This window comes from Diadema antillarum, unplaced genomic scaffold, assembly GCF_040938485.1.
Source record: "Diadema antillarum isolate AM-2024a unplaced genomic scaffold, OU_Dant_1.0 scf00000095, whole genome shotgun sequence".
NCBI lineage: Eukaryota > Metazoa > Echinodermata > Echinoidea > Diadematoida > Diadematidae > Diadema > Diadema antillarum.
This window is the reverse complement of record NW_027270984.1, coordinates 37084-51306: the sequence shown is the minus strand read 5'-3', so window position 1 is coordinate 51306 and position 14223 is coordinate 37084. Positions and strand designations below refer to the sequence as shown.

The window sequence follows — 14223 nt, the reverse complement described above, 5'->3', positions numbered from 1 at the left end:
CATAATTTTTTCTTTATTTTTCTTTCTTTCTACTACTTTCTGTGAAATAGATGAACAACAACAATGGCTATCAATCCCATATTTTGCACATGTTTAGTACATGTCACGTACATTATTTCATAAAATAACAACTACTTGATCGGACACCATCTTGGGTATGTAAATTAGAGTCAAAGGTCATAAATGTTTCATCCTGTATCTTGGTGAATACAGTGTACATGTCCTATCTTTCCCATATTTTGCACACTCAAAGACCATGTTACAAGAATCATTTCATAAAATAATCACTTTTTGCTTGGACGCCATCTTGGGTGTGCAAAGTGAGGTCAAAGGTCAAATATACTTCATTCTGTATTTCCGTTAGTGTATACGGAATTCGGTACCAAAGATGGCAGGTCTCACTCCCTTTTCTAAATGAGAATCCAAACATCACACGGCCAATGTCCCGTCAACACAGATGAAACCTGTATGGTCATGAATATTTGGATCAGGACTCAAATCATTGATTTTCGAAGAGATCGGATCACCTAATTTGTCAGTGTTGACAAATTCCGGTTCTAGTTTTCTTTTTACTTCTGTTGTTTTAACAAAAATAGAAAGGGGGCACCAGAGGGGGCGCTCCCTCTCGATTCGCGATTGCGTCATCCACAAATGTCAAAACTCATTGCTTGCATTTCAGGGGCGGATCCAAGAATTCCGTAAAGGGAAGACACCTTTCAAAATGAAAGGCTGGCGCAACCCCCTCCCCCTTATTTTTTTTTCGTTTTATTTCTTTTGTTTAAACGAATAAAAAGAAAGAGAAAGAAAATGGAGGAGGGGGTGCGGCAGTCTTTACTTTTGTAAAGGCGCCTCCCCCTCCGCGTTATGACATTTGCAGTAAATTCGGAAATTTTGACTTTTCTGGTCGACGTGTTATGACATTGGTGGTTAATCCGTTTTTGACATAATTTTGTGGTTGACGAAATCGCGGATCGGGGGGGGGGGGGGCGGCGCATCCCCCTCTGTTATTTATTTATTTTTTGTTTAAACAACAGAAATAAAAAGAAAAAACGGGGGGGGGGGAGGGTTGGCAGCCTTTAATAATTTTGTAAAGGCGCCTCCCTTCTTTATACGGAATAATTCCTGGATCAATCCCTGTAGTGCAAGCAATGGGTTTTGCCATTAACTTGTGGTTGACGCAGTCGCGGATCTATAGAGTGGGGCGCGGCGCCCCTCCCCGTTTCTATTTTTCTTAAAACAAAAGAAATAAAATGAAAAAAAAGGGAGGGAGTTGCGCCAACCTTTGATTTTGTAAAGGCGCATCCCCTTAACAGAATTCCTGGATCATCCCCTGTGACGCCTTATGACATTTGCAGTAAATTTGGAAATTTTGACATTTCTGGTCGACGTGTTATGGCATTTGTGGTTAATTCGATTTTGACATTTGTGGTTGACGCAATCGCGGATCGAGAGGGGGCGCATCCCTCTCTGCGTGCCCCCTCTCTGATATATTTTGTTAAAGCAACAGAAATAAAAAGAAGAAAATGGGGGGGGGGGGTCGCGCCAGCCTTTGATTTTGCAAAGGCGCCTCCCCTTTACGGAATTCCTGGATCCTCCCCTGTGACGAGTTATAACATTTGCAGTAAATTTTGAAATTTTGACATTAGTGGTCGACGTGTTATGACTTTGTGGTTAATTCGATTTTGGCATTTGTCGTCGACGTGTTAGGACATTTGTGGTCACTATGACATTTGTCGTCAACGTGTTATGACATTAGAGGTTGTTATGATATTGCATGATCCAAATTCAAATGAATTTATGAAGGATTTTCTGCATCGATCATGATATTACAAAAATGAAATACAGTCATTTCTTTTTGTTTACGAGACATATAGATAAACGTGTACAGATTAAAGAAAAGAGAACACGTCGATTGACCCACTCGGAATAAAGAAAATCGAATGATCTGACTGCATTATGGCACATGAATTGAGAGTGTAAATTCAGAAGACTGTCGTCAAATAAGCATATAGCTTGAAGATGCGACAGCCACATTAGTGGTTGTTATGACTCTACTGGTCGATTATTGTTGACATTAGTGGGCTCTACACAATACATGGTGACAGCATATTTTGAAAGAAAATCATACAATGATATTGTGAATTCACCTAACTCCCTCAGCTTTTGAGCATCTGACTTGAAATTTGGCACATGTGACAGCTATTATAGTTTTGCAAACTTCATTTTTTCTTAATGTCAAACATTGTGTTTTCATGATAACAATATTTTAATGAAAATCGTAGAAATTGCTGATTTATTTCCTTTACTCACTCAGGTTTTGAGCACTTGACTTGAGATATGGCACATTATTGTGAGTGAGCAAAATAACACATTACTGTACTGTTAATTTTATTCAATGTTAAACAATGCATTGTCATATGGTTTTTTTTTTCCAAGAAAAGCATACAAAGTAATCATTGCTAGTTGAGCTAACTGCCTCAGTGTTTAGTTTGGGGTATTAATCACATAGGTGATACTTCTAGTTCGTATTACAGTACTTCTTGGATATTGGAGGATCAGATTACATCTGTACCTTCATGAAAAAAGTGCTTGAATATAAAGAAGTGAATAAAGTGCATAATAATGACTTCATGCAATAGTGGTGTAATTTTCCTTCATTACATGTGACTGCTTATGTACATGTTTCTAGACAAACTGATCAATGTAGAGAGTAGAAAGTGGTCTTGTAAACAAACATTGTTAAGTTTAAGAATCAGAAAGAGAGAAGGGGGAGAGACAGAGACTCGAGTATGAGAAACAAATAAATTGTATATATGATAGGCTAATTTAAGCAGTGATCGAGGGAGGAATACACGAGTAATGCATTTGAAAAAAGAGGGGTCGAGAGAGGTCGGAAAAATGAATATGCAGATAGTGAGTCTTTGAAACTAGTATGAAGAAAAGAGGGGCAGGTTTGAGAAACAAAATAATATACCATCAGTATGAAGATAGATTTAGGGCCTTTAATAGCAACAGATTTAACAGAGGGGGGTTGGGGTCTGAGAAATAAAATTAATACATGTCAATACAATGTATATAGAGGGGGTCTTAGAAACAGAAATCATGTGATATGAGAGGGAGTCAAGACAGATAGAGACAGCTTGTATTTGGAACAAAAATACGTATGATGTATGGAGAGACGGGAGAAGAGAGAGAGACGTTTAAGAAATAAGAGAGTGAGGGGGGTCTGAAAGACAAATACATTACTTTTGATACAATGTATTGATTTTAAAGTGAGAAAAATGGCAAAGATTTTCCAATGTATTTCATTCCATTCAGGTGTCATTAGATTTAAGCGATCATGTTATTTCACAACTCTCTGATACATCTACATGCACATGTACCAGCCTATTCCATAACTTTCAGATTTTTTGTTTTGTATTGTTTTGTTTTTCGCACTCTCACTCGTTTACATTATTGGACGCAGGTCTACCACCGCAAGCAAAACTTTCACAGCGCGTACAAACACTCGCTGATGCACGTGTACGAATCGAATCGTCGCGAGCGGAGGCACTGTACAAGTACAAGTAACCCACAGAACTCTTCGCAACCCGAGCGGAGTAAGCATAGACGCATCACGAGCGGTTTCATTGAATTAAATTGCGAAAAACCACAGGCTTGCGTGTAAATAAAAAATACGCATCCCGCGGTGTGCCGTGTTGTGCGTTGGCATCCAGTCAGTCGTCACGGCGTGCGAATCTCGAAAGAGCGCGGAGGACGTATGCACGCTCGGAGCGGTCATGAATACATAATTGCTGTGTGGTGTTCTTTTTAAACTATCGTTGTGCAGCCCCAGCATAACATTTACAGCTCATTTTTACATTAAATGAAAGAAGAAAGCTCAAGGTCTAATTTAATGACAATGATTTGATAATACTGGAAAGGGAATTAGGGTAAAAATACGAGTAATTTCACGCGTTGAAAATATAAAATTTAAACCCGAAAGAAGTGGGTCAAATACGTTCTTAACCACCTTGCATCTCTTTCAAACTAAATAAGTAGGATACTTGATTATATTATTTTCAAAATATGGAAAAATCAAGTCACTCTATCTTTTATACCTCATGGGATCCAGCAAACTACAACAGTATGTCACATCACTCTTTGTTCGAAATCGTCCATTAGCGCATTCGTACAATGCTGGATCGTGATTGGTCAGAACCGAAGGTCGCATCACATCATCACATCGTCTGCTACTGTGTTTTTTTTAACTTCCTGTGTCGGGTCTCGAAGACTGAAACTCGGCTTAAACGTGTATATAATAGGTTTATTCTGTTATATTCTGTCAAAATTTCGTAGATAATTATTTAAGGATTCGTTATCGCCACTTTGTGTTCGTATGGATTTGTCGTTTGTTTGACTACTTGCAGATACGAGCACGTCAGCAATTTCACACGTTGTAAAAAAAAAAAAAAAAAACCACTTGGGTTTAGTCCCGTATACTCATATTTGTGTTACGATGTTTCTCATGCCTTTTCTTTTCTGAAATGTTCCATTGTGATTTTCTTTTCATGTTTAGTTTTACATCAAGTTGTCTTCAAAGTTACGGTTTAATAAACAAAATAACCTTGTGTCTGTTTTTTTCCTTGGACATTCTCACTCCTTCAAATTATATTTCTGGTTTTGATGATATTGTAAGAGTGCTGGTTGTATGTGTCGGTAGCGTGGTGTGCACTCTTAACTATAGTATATGATGTCAAGCCACAGTCGAACATTAGTCCATGCAGGAGACAAGGTGGTAGTTCCAAGATATACAATTGCTTATTAAGTATAATAACCAGGAACAGTAGGTTGAACATTACAATGATTCCGAATTCAAGAATGATGAATAATATTGACGAGGGAACATTGTAAGTACTAAATGGAAAGAATGCTGTTTACTCCTTCTTGGCTCATGACCGAACAGAGTCGGGGCCGGAGTCAGATTCCCTTTTCAACACCAGGAGCACAAGATATATATGAGCATGGATAGGAGAGGGTATCTGATGTGGGGATTATAGTTTTATTGAACAGTACTGAGTAAGGGACTGGCTGTGGGAATTGTAAACACAGTTAGTCTGAATTTACTTAAACTTGATTGGGGACAAAGGGAAAGATTAACTATTGAGTAGAGATTAACCAAAGTAATAACAAAGATGGTTGGGTGCGGAATGGAAGTTTAATTGGAGGTTTGATGGTCTTGTTTATAAAAGGACAGGAGACTATAAAACTGGGAAGTGTACGCAGGGTTTTGGATTGAGCTGATCTTATATTTAGACAGAATGATTGGGCAGGAAATGGGGATAAATTCTTAACCCGGTCAATCAAGAAACACTTGTATTCTACATAAGGTTTGTTCTGTTTTATGATTTTAAATTAATGATTCACTAAAGTATGAAGTCCCAATTTCTCCATCTTACATTCGCCTCATCTTTCAAAAAGGAACGTCCTCGTTTCATAATTATATACTGCAATATTTAAGGAATTCAAAAGATTGATATATGAAGAAATTGTAATACAATAACGGAGAGAAAAAAAATATAAGAAAACACTATTGACATGTAAATGCAATATAGAGACGATTGCTACACAAAACATAGTAAAACTGAGTAGCATATAATAACTAACACAATAGTAAAATAAATAAAAAAAATTGATGTGTACATAAATCTTGCAGTTGAGGTAACAAAAAAAAAAATCACCAAAGAAACCCATTTTCCAGGGGACATATCATTGTCTTGAGAGGTGTACGGGAAAGAGCATGGCCTACACACTGCATGGTAACCAATGCATACTGACATAACAATTTATATGAAATGCAGAATGAAAACAGAAGGGAGAGAAAAACAAAAGATTATCATAGTAATCCACAAACTGTATGTAAAACTCAAAGAACAATCAGAGGTCCAAGAATTGACTTAATTATATTACCGTACATTAAAAACACTTAACATAAATGAAAAAACTACAAACTGGAAGAATACACTAATTGTATACATCTAGCCTTGTGCACAGCAAATATGTTGAAAATTGAACAAGATAATCATAAAAAGGGCAAAAGAAGAAGAAGAGACAGAGGAGAAAGGAGAATGAAGCATTTATAGTAAATGACCTAAATTATGAGTTGGTCTCTTTGAAATGCACCATGCAAGAAACTTGTGAATAATAATATTGAAGAACAACATGCAAAAAAAAAATATTTAGAATCAAGAGTAATTCAAATTGTGCAAATGTATTTATAAGAAAAGAGTTGGGCAAACCACAGGACATTTATACGTGGTGAAAATGTGCATATAATCAGACTAGTACAAGTTTACTAATTGTACAATTTCTTTTTTTTCTATACAAAAGCAATTATTCAGAAAAACAACATTTCTCACAAAAAGACATCAAAAGTTACAACCATACTAATCTAAAAATTTGAAATTTGGGAATAAAAGAAAAAACAGCCTTCATTACATCGTGTATTTCATCAGAAATTATGATGGATCATAATCAGTTGGGGGATTAGGAAGCTGACCGCCGTGTGTCCGAACACTATTGGCATGGATCACAGCGTGTGCATCGTAAAAGAGGTGTGATGAGGCAATGGACATGTGAGAGGGGACCACAGAGTCCCTATTCATGAAGTGGCTGGGCGACGGATGAGGATAGTGAGAATGGGGCAGAGATGGGGGAAGGGGCTGAAATGTGTGGGTTTGCGAGGAAACAGTACAGTGAGCTTGAAGAGGGGGTTGGTAGTCGGGCAAATCAGGAGGAGAAGAGGTGGAGAAAGGGGTGGAACTGTCCGACTCAGTCCCAGTGGAAGATGATGTAGGGGCGTCGGAGTCAGAGGCAAGGGGAGGAATGTCGCAGTCAATAGAAAGAGGAGAAAGTGGGCTAGAGATGGGAAGAGTGCACTTCAGAGATCGGAATGAAGTTGGGGGAGATGGGGATGAAGGGTGGGAAATCACTGCACATGTTTGTGGTAGTGAGGGAGGCGGGAAAACTGAGGTGCGATATGAATTACAGGCCTCACAGTGAGAGCAGAGGTCCGCAATGTCTTTGCGCATCCCATGCCAGTAGCAGAGCCCTTCGATAAGCTCAATTGTCTTGGCTGTACCGAAGTGAAGAGCTGACATGGAAGTATGCATGACAGACAGGACAGTAGGGATCACAGAATAGAGAATGACAACCTGTTCTATCATTATCCCAGAGGGATGTCTCTTCCGCCGACGCAACAATCCATCACGAATTACGAAACGCTCAAACTGATGCCGGAACTTGAACAAGCATTCCTCGTAATGAGGGATGGCCGATTTTGGGGGTACATATCCAGAACGGATCAAGGCAGTGACCTGCCGGATGATTAGATTCTGGTGCTGAACCTGATGAAGGCGTACACCATGTTCTAACAGAACACTAAAAAAGGAGGACAGGTTAGTAGGAGGTGCGGGAGGAGAGGGAGGAGATGAATTGACGATGAATTGGCACATGCTGATGCCGATGACGGAAGTGAAGCTACTTCAATCGGTATAGCTGGTGATGGAGATGAAGGAGGGGATGGATTATGACCTCTGTCTATTGTTGAAGGGAAAGATGAAGATACAGGTAAATCGTCATGGCCACCTTTGTAATGACCACCAGGAGAAGGAGGCGGGGGTGGAGAAGAAAGCTTTCTCATATCGGGGGTATCATGTGGAGGTGGGGGTGGAGAATGAAGTCTGGTGGAAGTTGGTTGAGGTGACCGAGGAGGGGAGGAATCATCCCGAGAATATGATGTGTCAAGAAATGAAGGGGTACGAGGGCGATGGGAATGCTCACGATTTCGGGGATATACATGAGACTGTGAACCAGTGGTTTGAGATGAAACCCCAGGAGAGAGCGTGTGGGGGCCATATCGATAATGACTTGAAACATCGTAACGATGATCGTAACCATACCGACTGGTTGAAGAGATGGAGTGGTTAGAGTTAGTTAGAGTAACGATCAGGGGAAGGAGAACGCGAGTGATAGTGATGATGTCGGGAATAGGAAGAACTATAGCCAGGAGAAGGAGAACGACGGCGATAGTGTGAACGAGAATGGGAGTAGGATGAATGGCGCTCCGGGGAGGGAGAACGGGAGTGATAGCGGGATCGATAAGAATGATAAGAGGGTGAATGGGGTCGAAAACTGTGAGATCGATCTCGAGAGTAAATATGATCCTGGGAAGAATACATTGTGTTGAGAAAAAAAGTATGGGGAAAAGAAGGAATATCAATGTACAATATCAATATGACCAAATGTTTACAGTAACAATGAGGGGAAAAAACAGTCAACTAAAGATAAGAACACCAACTACAATTAAGATGACCCCCCCCCAAAAATAGCTAAATACTATTTACAAAATGGTAAAAAAAAAAAATGTCAATGAGGCCACGTTACATTAAGGAAGTACAAAAAAATGTTACAATTATTAAGTGTATCTACCAAAAAGTGTGTTGTCTAAATAAATCGATTCAGATCAACATATCATGGTTCAAGAAAATTCCAATGCAATTCGAATGCAAACAAGGGGTGGGAATGAAAGTGTTCAGAGTCCAAAGGTTAAAAAAAAAAATTAATCAATCAGTGAACTTAGCTGCGACCATCAAGAACTGGAATTATTATGCAAGGATGTGGAGAATCTGGAGGACACGTTTAGAAGGAACCAGCATGGACGCCGTCTGATAAAAGATATGGAGATTATAGCGGAGATCCCGACCAGGTAGATCCGCCAATGAGCTGAAGACAGGCCGTCAGCGAGACAGAAGATGAAATAGGGTAGGATCATCAGATAGGATGAGGCAGCACACACCAGCACAGGATACGGTGACAAAGCAAATATGACTGGGCAGGCCACCAGCGATGGACGTTCCAAGAAAAAGAAGAGGGCAGAGGTAGTGCAGGTATGAAGAATGCCAGAGGAACTGGTAAAGGAAGCGTGCAGGCAACCTCAAAGCGCGTGCAGGCATCCACAAAGCAATATAGAAACTTGTATCCAGTCTAAGGACAGCAGGAACACACTAAGGATTCAGTTGTAGAGTCTTCCATGCAGAAACATACACATTGGCTAAACAAAGCACAGGTCAGGAAGATGAAGACATCTCAGGACGAGGCGACATCGAGTCATCATGTAGTGATGCTGCAAGCCAAGGCAGCCAGGAACAAATTATCAGCGAAGTGAAATTGAAATTGAAGTCCGAGCGGTTTCGATGGCCATCAGTTTAAACCGCTGCTACCACTGTAAGAGTGCTGTAAGTGCAATTTAACGGATATAACCAGAATCAAGTGATTTTACAGTGGTGAAAGGTAACGTGACAATGGCTACCAGTGTTACTAGTGCGGAAAATGTTCCAGTAGTCACAGAACAGACGAGTGTCAAGAGTGTCAAGGTGGCAAGTGCTGCAGGATCAAGACGCTCAGTAAAAAGTGAAAAATTGGTTGACGCCTTCAATGCGGAGATGGAGGTTATGGATTAGGAGGAGGAATAAGCACGCATCAAAGCTGAACATGAGTATGCTCAGAAGATGCAGGCAGCAGAGCGTAAGCTAAGAAAGTTGAGACTGATCAAGGATCACAAGGAGAGATTGGCTCAGTTAGAAGAGGAAGATGATCTTTCTCATTCTGCAGATGCAGATATTCAGCTTCCTGAGGAGAATAAAAGTGAATCAATCCAGAGGTTTCTCGATTCCCAGGAGGAAAAGAAGGACTCAGCAGCCACTCCTATTCCTCGTGTTGAGACAATGGAAAACAAACCTACTGATGTCAATCGAGGATCTTCACCATGTGGTCTAGAGAGAGTCGCTGAGTCCTTGGTTGAAGTCGCCAAGTCGATTGCCATGCAGAATGCCAGTGCGCAGCAGGTCGCAATGACAAGTCAACTTCCAGGAATCGACCTTCCTGTCGTCAGTGGAGTTCCTCTGCTCTACCCTCTCTGGAGAAACGCTTTTGGTAGTCTAGTAGACAGCAAACCGCTTCCACTCACAATGAAGTTACATTACCTCAGCAAGTCAGTGGCTGGGACACCAAAGAGAGCAGTTGAGCGCTACCTACTCTTGGAAACAGAGGATGCCTATGAAAGGGCATGTGCTACACTTGCGGGGCGTTATGGAAGTCCAAGCGTTGTCTCCTCTGCGTTCTTGGATAAACTCAAGACATGGCCAAGAGTTGGTGACAGAGATGCGTCTGGGTTGTCCAAGTTCTCCGATTTCCTCGATCAGGTTGCAGCAATAAAGCTTACAATTCCTACCCTGAATATCCTCGACTTCCCGCAAGAGAATGTCAAGTTGCTGGAGAAGCTGCCAGCATACCTTGAACGGCAGTGGCGGGAGGAGGTTTTGAAGTGTAGAGGACGCGGATACGGCCACTACCCACCCTATGCAAGGTTTGCTGACTTTGTGAGAAATGCAGCTTGCAATGCCAACATTCCAGAACTTGAAAATTTGAAAAGAGAATCCAGAATTAAGCCAGCCACTTCTGGAGAGAACAAGATGAAGCCTTCAGGGAGAACAATGTTGACAACAGGTTCAAAGGTGAGCCAACATGGAGAGTATTCCTCTTGTCTTCTCTGCAAGAAGAATCACCATCTTGACGAGTGCCAAGAATTTGAAAGAAAGGAGTACTCCGACAGGAAGAAGTTCTTCTTTGAAAGACGGCTGTGCATGGGATACGGTATGGACGACAGACATCGAGTCAAGGACTGTCCTCAGCGCAGGACATGCCAGGTGTGCAAGGGCAGTCACCTGACATCACTCCATCGTCCAGTCCAGTTGCCAAAGGAGAAGGTGTCTTCAAACTGCACCAGTGTTTGTCACCTTCCAGATCAGGAAGGAAAGGATCACGCAATGATCGTGCTGTGTGGGTGCGACATACCGATGACCCGGGTAGGGAGTTCCCGCAATACGCTATCATGGATGACCAATCCAATGTGGGATTCATCACCAGGGAACTGTGCGACAAAATGGGGGTCAAAGGTCCTGAAACTGATCTGCAACTCACTACAATGCAGAGTACTTCCATCATCAAAACAACAAAGGTGTCTGGAGTTCAAGTCCTGGACTTCAACAGAGATCAAGTGATCGACCTGCCACCCTTGTTTACAAGAGATGCCGTACCAGCAAGCAGATCACAAATACCAAAGTCGGAAGTAGTGAAGCATTGGCCGCATCTAGAGTCAGTGGCTCACAAGTTGATGCCATACAGCAAGAATGTTGAAGTTTCCTTGCTCATTGGAAACGACTGTCCTCGTGCCATAAGACCAAAGGAAGTGGTAGCAGGTGGTGATGATGACCCTTATGCCCTGAGGACATCGCTCGGATGGGGAGTCGTTGGAAGAGTGTGCCAAACACCATCTCGGAATGATGATGCAGTGTGCAACCGCATCCAGGCATCTCACCTCGTACAACCCTTAAAGGCTAAGGAGATTCTCAACCCACAAGACATTCTCAACATCCTTGAGAAGGATTTCAGAAACACTACGGATGGACGAGGCTCTTACTCAATGGATGAGAAGCGGTTCATGGACATCCTCAACAAAGGGGTAACCAAGCTACAAGATGGTCACTACAATACCCCTTCCTCTGAAAGGTAGCCACACTTCCATCCCTAACGACAGACCGATGGTGGAAAAGCGATGGAACCAGCTGTCTGCAAGGTTCAGAAAGAAGCCACAGTTCTTCGCTGATTATCTCAAGTTCATGGAGGAAGTCATCCATGATTATGCCGAGAAGGTCCCTGTGGAGAGCATGGAGAACAAACATGTGAATTACATACCCCACACGGGTGTGTACCATCCACGCAAGCCAAAGAAGATTAGAGTTGTGTTCGATTGCTCAGCTTCATATCGAGGTGTTTCTTTGAACGACCACCTCTTGCAAGGCCCGAACCTGATGAACAATCTCCTGGGGGTTCTGTGTAGGTTTCGCAAGGAGGAGATTACCTTCGCAACTGATGTGAAGAGTATGTTCCACCAGTTTCAAGTTCCCAAGGAGGACAGAGATCTGCTGAGGTTCCTGGATTCGATGACAACGATCCTAAGAAACCAGTGATAGAGTACCGTATGAAGGTACACCTGTTCGGTGCCGTCAGTTCGCCGGGTTGTGCTAACTTCGGACTGAAGAAAGCAGCAGACGATGGAGAACAAGAGTTTGGATCAGATGCTGCTGACTTCATCAGGAATGACTTCTACGTGGATGATGGTCTGAGCTCGAGGTCATCTGCTGCAGAAGCTGTCAAGCTCTTGGAGGGCAGCAAAGCCATCTGTGGAAAAGCAGGACTCAAGTTGCACAAGATAGTGTCTAACAGCCGAGATGTCCTGAAAAGCTTTCCAGCAGAAGAGAGAGGCAAGAGCTTTCATGAGCTTAACCTTGATGAAGATCCCCTGGCCCTCGAAAGAGCACTTGGTATAGCATGGTGTACGGAGTCTGACACATTCCAGTTCAAATTCCAAGTGCAGGACAGACCATTGACCCGGAGAGGAGTGCTGTCAACGATCAGCTCAATATATGATCCAAGTGGATTCCTGGGTCCAGTCCTGCTGAAAGGAAAAGTCATCCTTCAAGAGATATGTCGTCTCAAACTTGACTGGGATAGTCCAATGCCAGATGTGTTGCAAGCAGAATGGAGGAAGTGGCTGGATGACATTCGATGTGTGGAACACCTTCAGCTGCCAAGGTGTTACAAGCCAAGTGGATTTGGCAAAGTGAAGGCAATAAAACTCCAATACTTCTCCGATGCCAGTCAGGAAGGTTATGGACAGTGCTCTTACATCCGCTTCATCAACGAGCAAGACAAAGCTCACTGTTCCTTCGTCATTGGCAAGTCCAGAGTGTGCCCCCTGAAGCAAGTCACCATACCAAGGCTAGAGCTGACTGCTGCAACACTGTCTGCTCAAATGAGTGCCTTTCTGAGAGATGAGCTGAAGTATCACGGGATACAAGAGTACTACCGGACAGGTAGCCAGGTAGTCTTGGGCTACTTCAAGAATGAGGCGAAGCGTTTTCATGTGTTCGTGGCTAACCGAGTCCTGCAGATAAGGAACCTGACAGATCCAGATGCATGGTTCCATGTGGAAACTGCCAACAACCCAGCAGACGATGCTTCACGTGGATTGTCAACGAAGCAGCTCACAACAGATGATCGCTGGCTGAAGGGTCCAGAGTTCATTTGGAGGGATGGCGTCTTCCACGGGGAACCAGTAGAATCTGTCCAGGTGAGCAACAATGATCCAGAAGTCAAAATAGCGGTTACAATGACGACTGCTGCATCAGAGAAATGTAGAGCATTTCCAGATCACTTTGAGACTTGTAGGCTGGCTAGCATTTCTTCTTGGCATTGGGCAAAGAAGGCTGTTGCCCGCTGTTTGCAGCTGAAATCGTCATTTCGGAAGCAAGCCAAGGAAGTGTCACCCGATCCAGCAGGAGATAGCAAAGCAGTGATGACCACTCCAGTCTCTGTTGGACTGCTTCAAGAAGCTGAGAAGTTGATTCTCCGCAGTGTCCAGGAAGAGAACTTCCAGAAAGAGATGCTCGTACTCAGGAAAATGAATCTCACAGGAGAAATCACTGACAGACAGAACGCTCGCATCCGAAACAATGAGATCAAGAAAGTAAGTGCTTTGTACAGGCTCGACCCATTCATCGATGAAGATGGACTTCTACGCGTCGGAGGACTATTAGACAGAGCCAGCATGTCTAGGGATGTGAGGCACCCAGTGATCCTGCCACAAAAGGGTCACATCACGTCACTGCTGATACAGGACAGTCACAACAGAGTCGATCACATGGGTCGTGGAATGACTCATAATGAAATCCGCCAGAGAGGTTATTGGATAATAGGTGGCTCGTCTGTGGTATCTCATTTCATCACACAGTGTGTGGCCTGCAGAAAGATGAGACGAAGCATGCTGCAGCAAAAGATGTCGGAACTTCCCAAAGACAGACTCGAACCATCTCCCCCATTTACCTACTCTGCCGTCGACTATTTTTGACCATTCCTAGTGAAGGAAAAGAGAAGCCAGGTCAAGAGATATGGTGTGCTCTTTACATGTATGTCTTCGAGGAGCATCCATATCGAAACTGCCAATAGTCTCAGTGTAAGCTCGTTCATCAATGCCCTGAGACGCTCATGAACAGGCGAGGAGCTGTGAGGCAGCTGAGATCTGATCGTGGTACCACATTCGTAGGAGCTCAGCATGAACTGCGA

General features: G+C 42.7%; 3 protein-coding genes across 3 annotated transcripts; all 3 read left to right on the top strand.

The window, feature by feature from the left end:
- Positions 1-9548: 9548 nt before the first annotated feature.
- On the top strand, positions 9549-11611 carry LOC139718484 (uncharacterized). The gene is made up of 2 exons (XM_071629958.1): positions 9549-10904; positions 11030-11611. Exons 1-2 carry the CDS (start codon positions 9549-9551, stop codon positions 11609-11611), a joined length of 1938 nt encoding a protein of 645 aa, XP_071486059.1.
- Positions 11612-11639: 28 nt separating this feature from the next.
- Positions 11640-12068, top strand: LOC139718483 (uncharacterized). Its single transcript, XM_071629957.1, has one exon. It carries the CDS (start codon positions 11640-11642, stop codon positions 12066-12068), a length of 429 nt encoding a protein of 142 aa, XP_071486058.1.
- Positions 12069-12079: 11 nt separating this feature from the next.
- On the top strand, positions 12080-14008 carry LOC139718482 (uncharacterized). The gene has a single exon (XM_071629956.1). The coding sequence runs from the start codon at positions 12080-12082 to the stop codon at positions 14006-14008; it is 1929 nt and encodes a 642-aa protein (XP_071486057.1).
- The last annotated feature ends 215 nt before the right edge of the window (positions 14009-14223 follow it).

Coding starts and splice junctions, on each gene's coding strand:
- LOC139718482 (XM_071629956.1), top strand. CDS start 12,080: ATGAAGGTACACCTGTTCGGTGCCGTCAGTTCGCCGGGTTGTGCTAAC.
- LOC139718484 (XM_071629958.1), top strand. CDS start 9,549: ATGCAGGCAGCAGAGCGTAAGCTAAGAAAGTTGAGACTGATCAAGGAT. Junction 10,905..11,029: donor GCGACATACCGATGACCCGG/GTAGGGAGTTCC, acceptor ACTACAATGCAG/AGTACTTCCATCATCAAAAC.
- LOC139718483 (XM_071629957.1), top strand. CDS start 11,640: ATGGTGGAAAAGCGATGGAACCAGCTGTCTGCAAGGTTCAGAAAGAAG.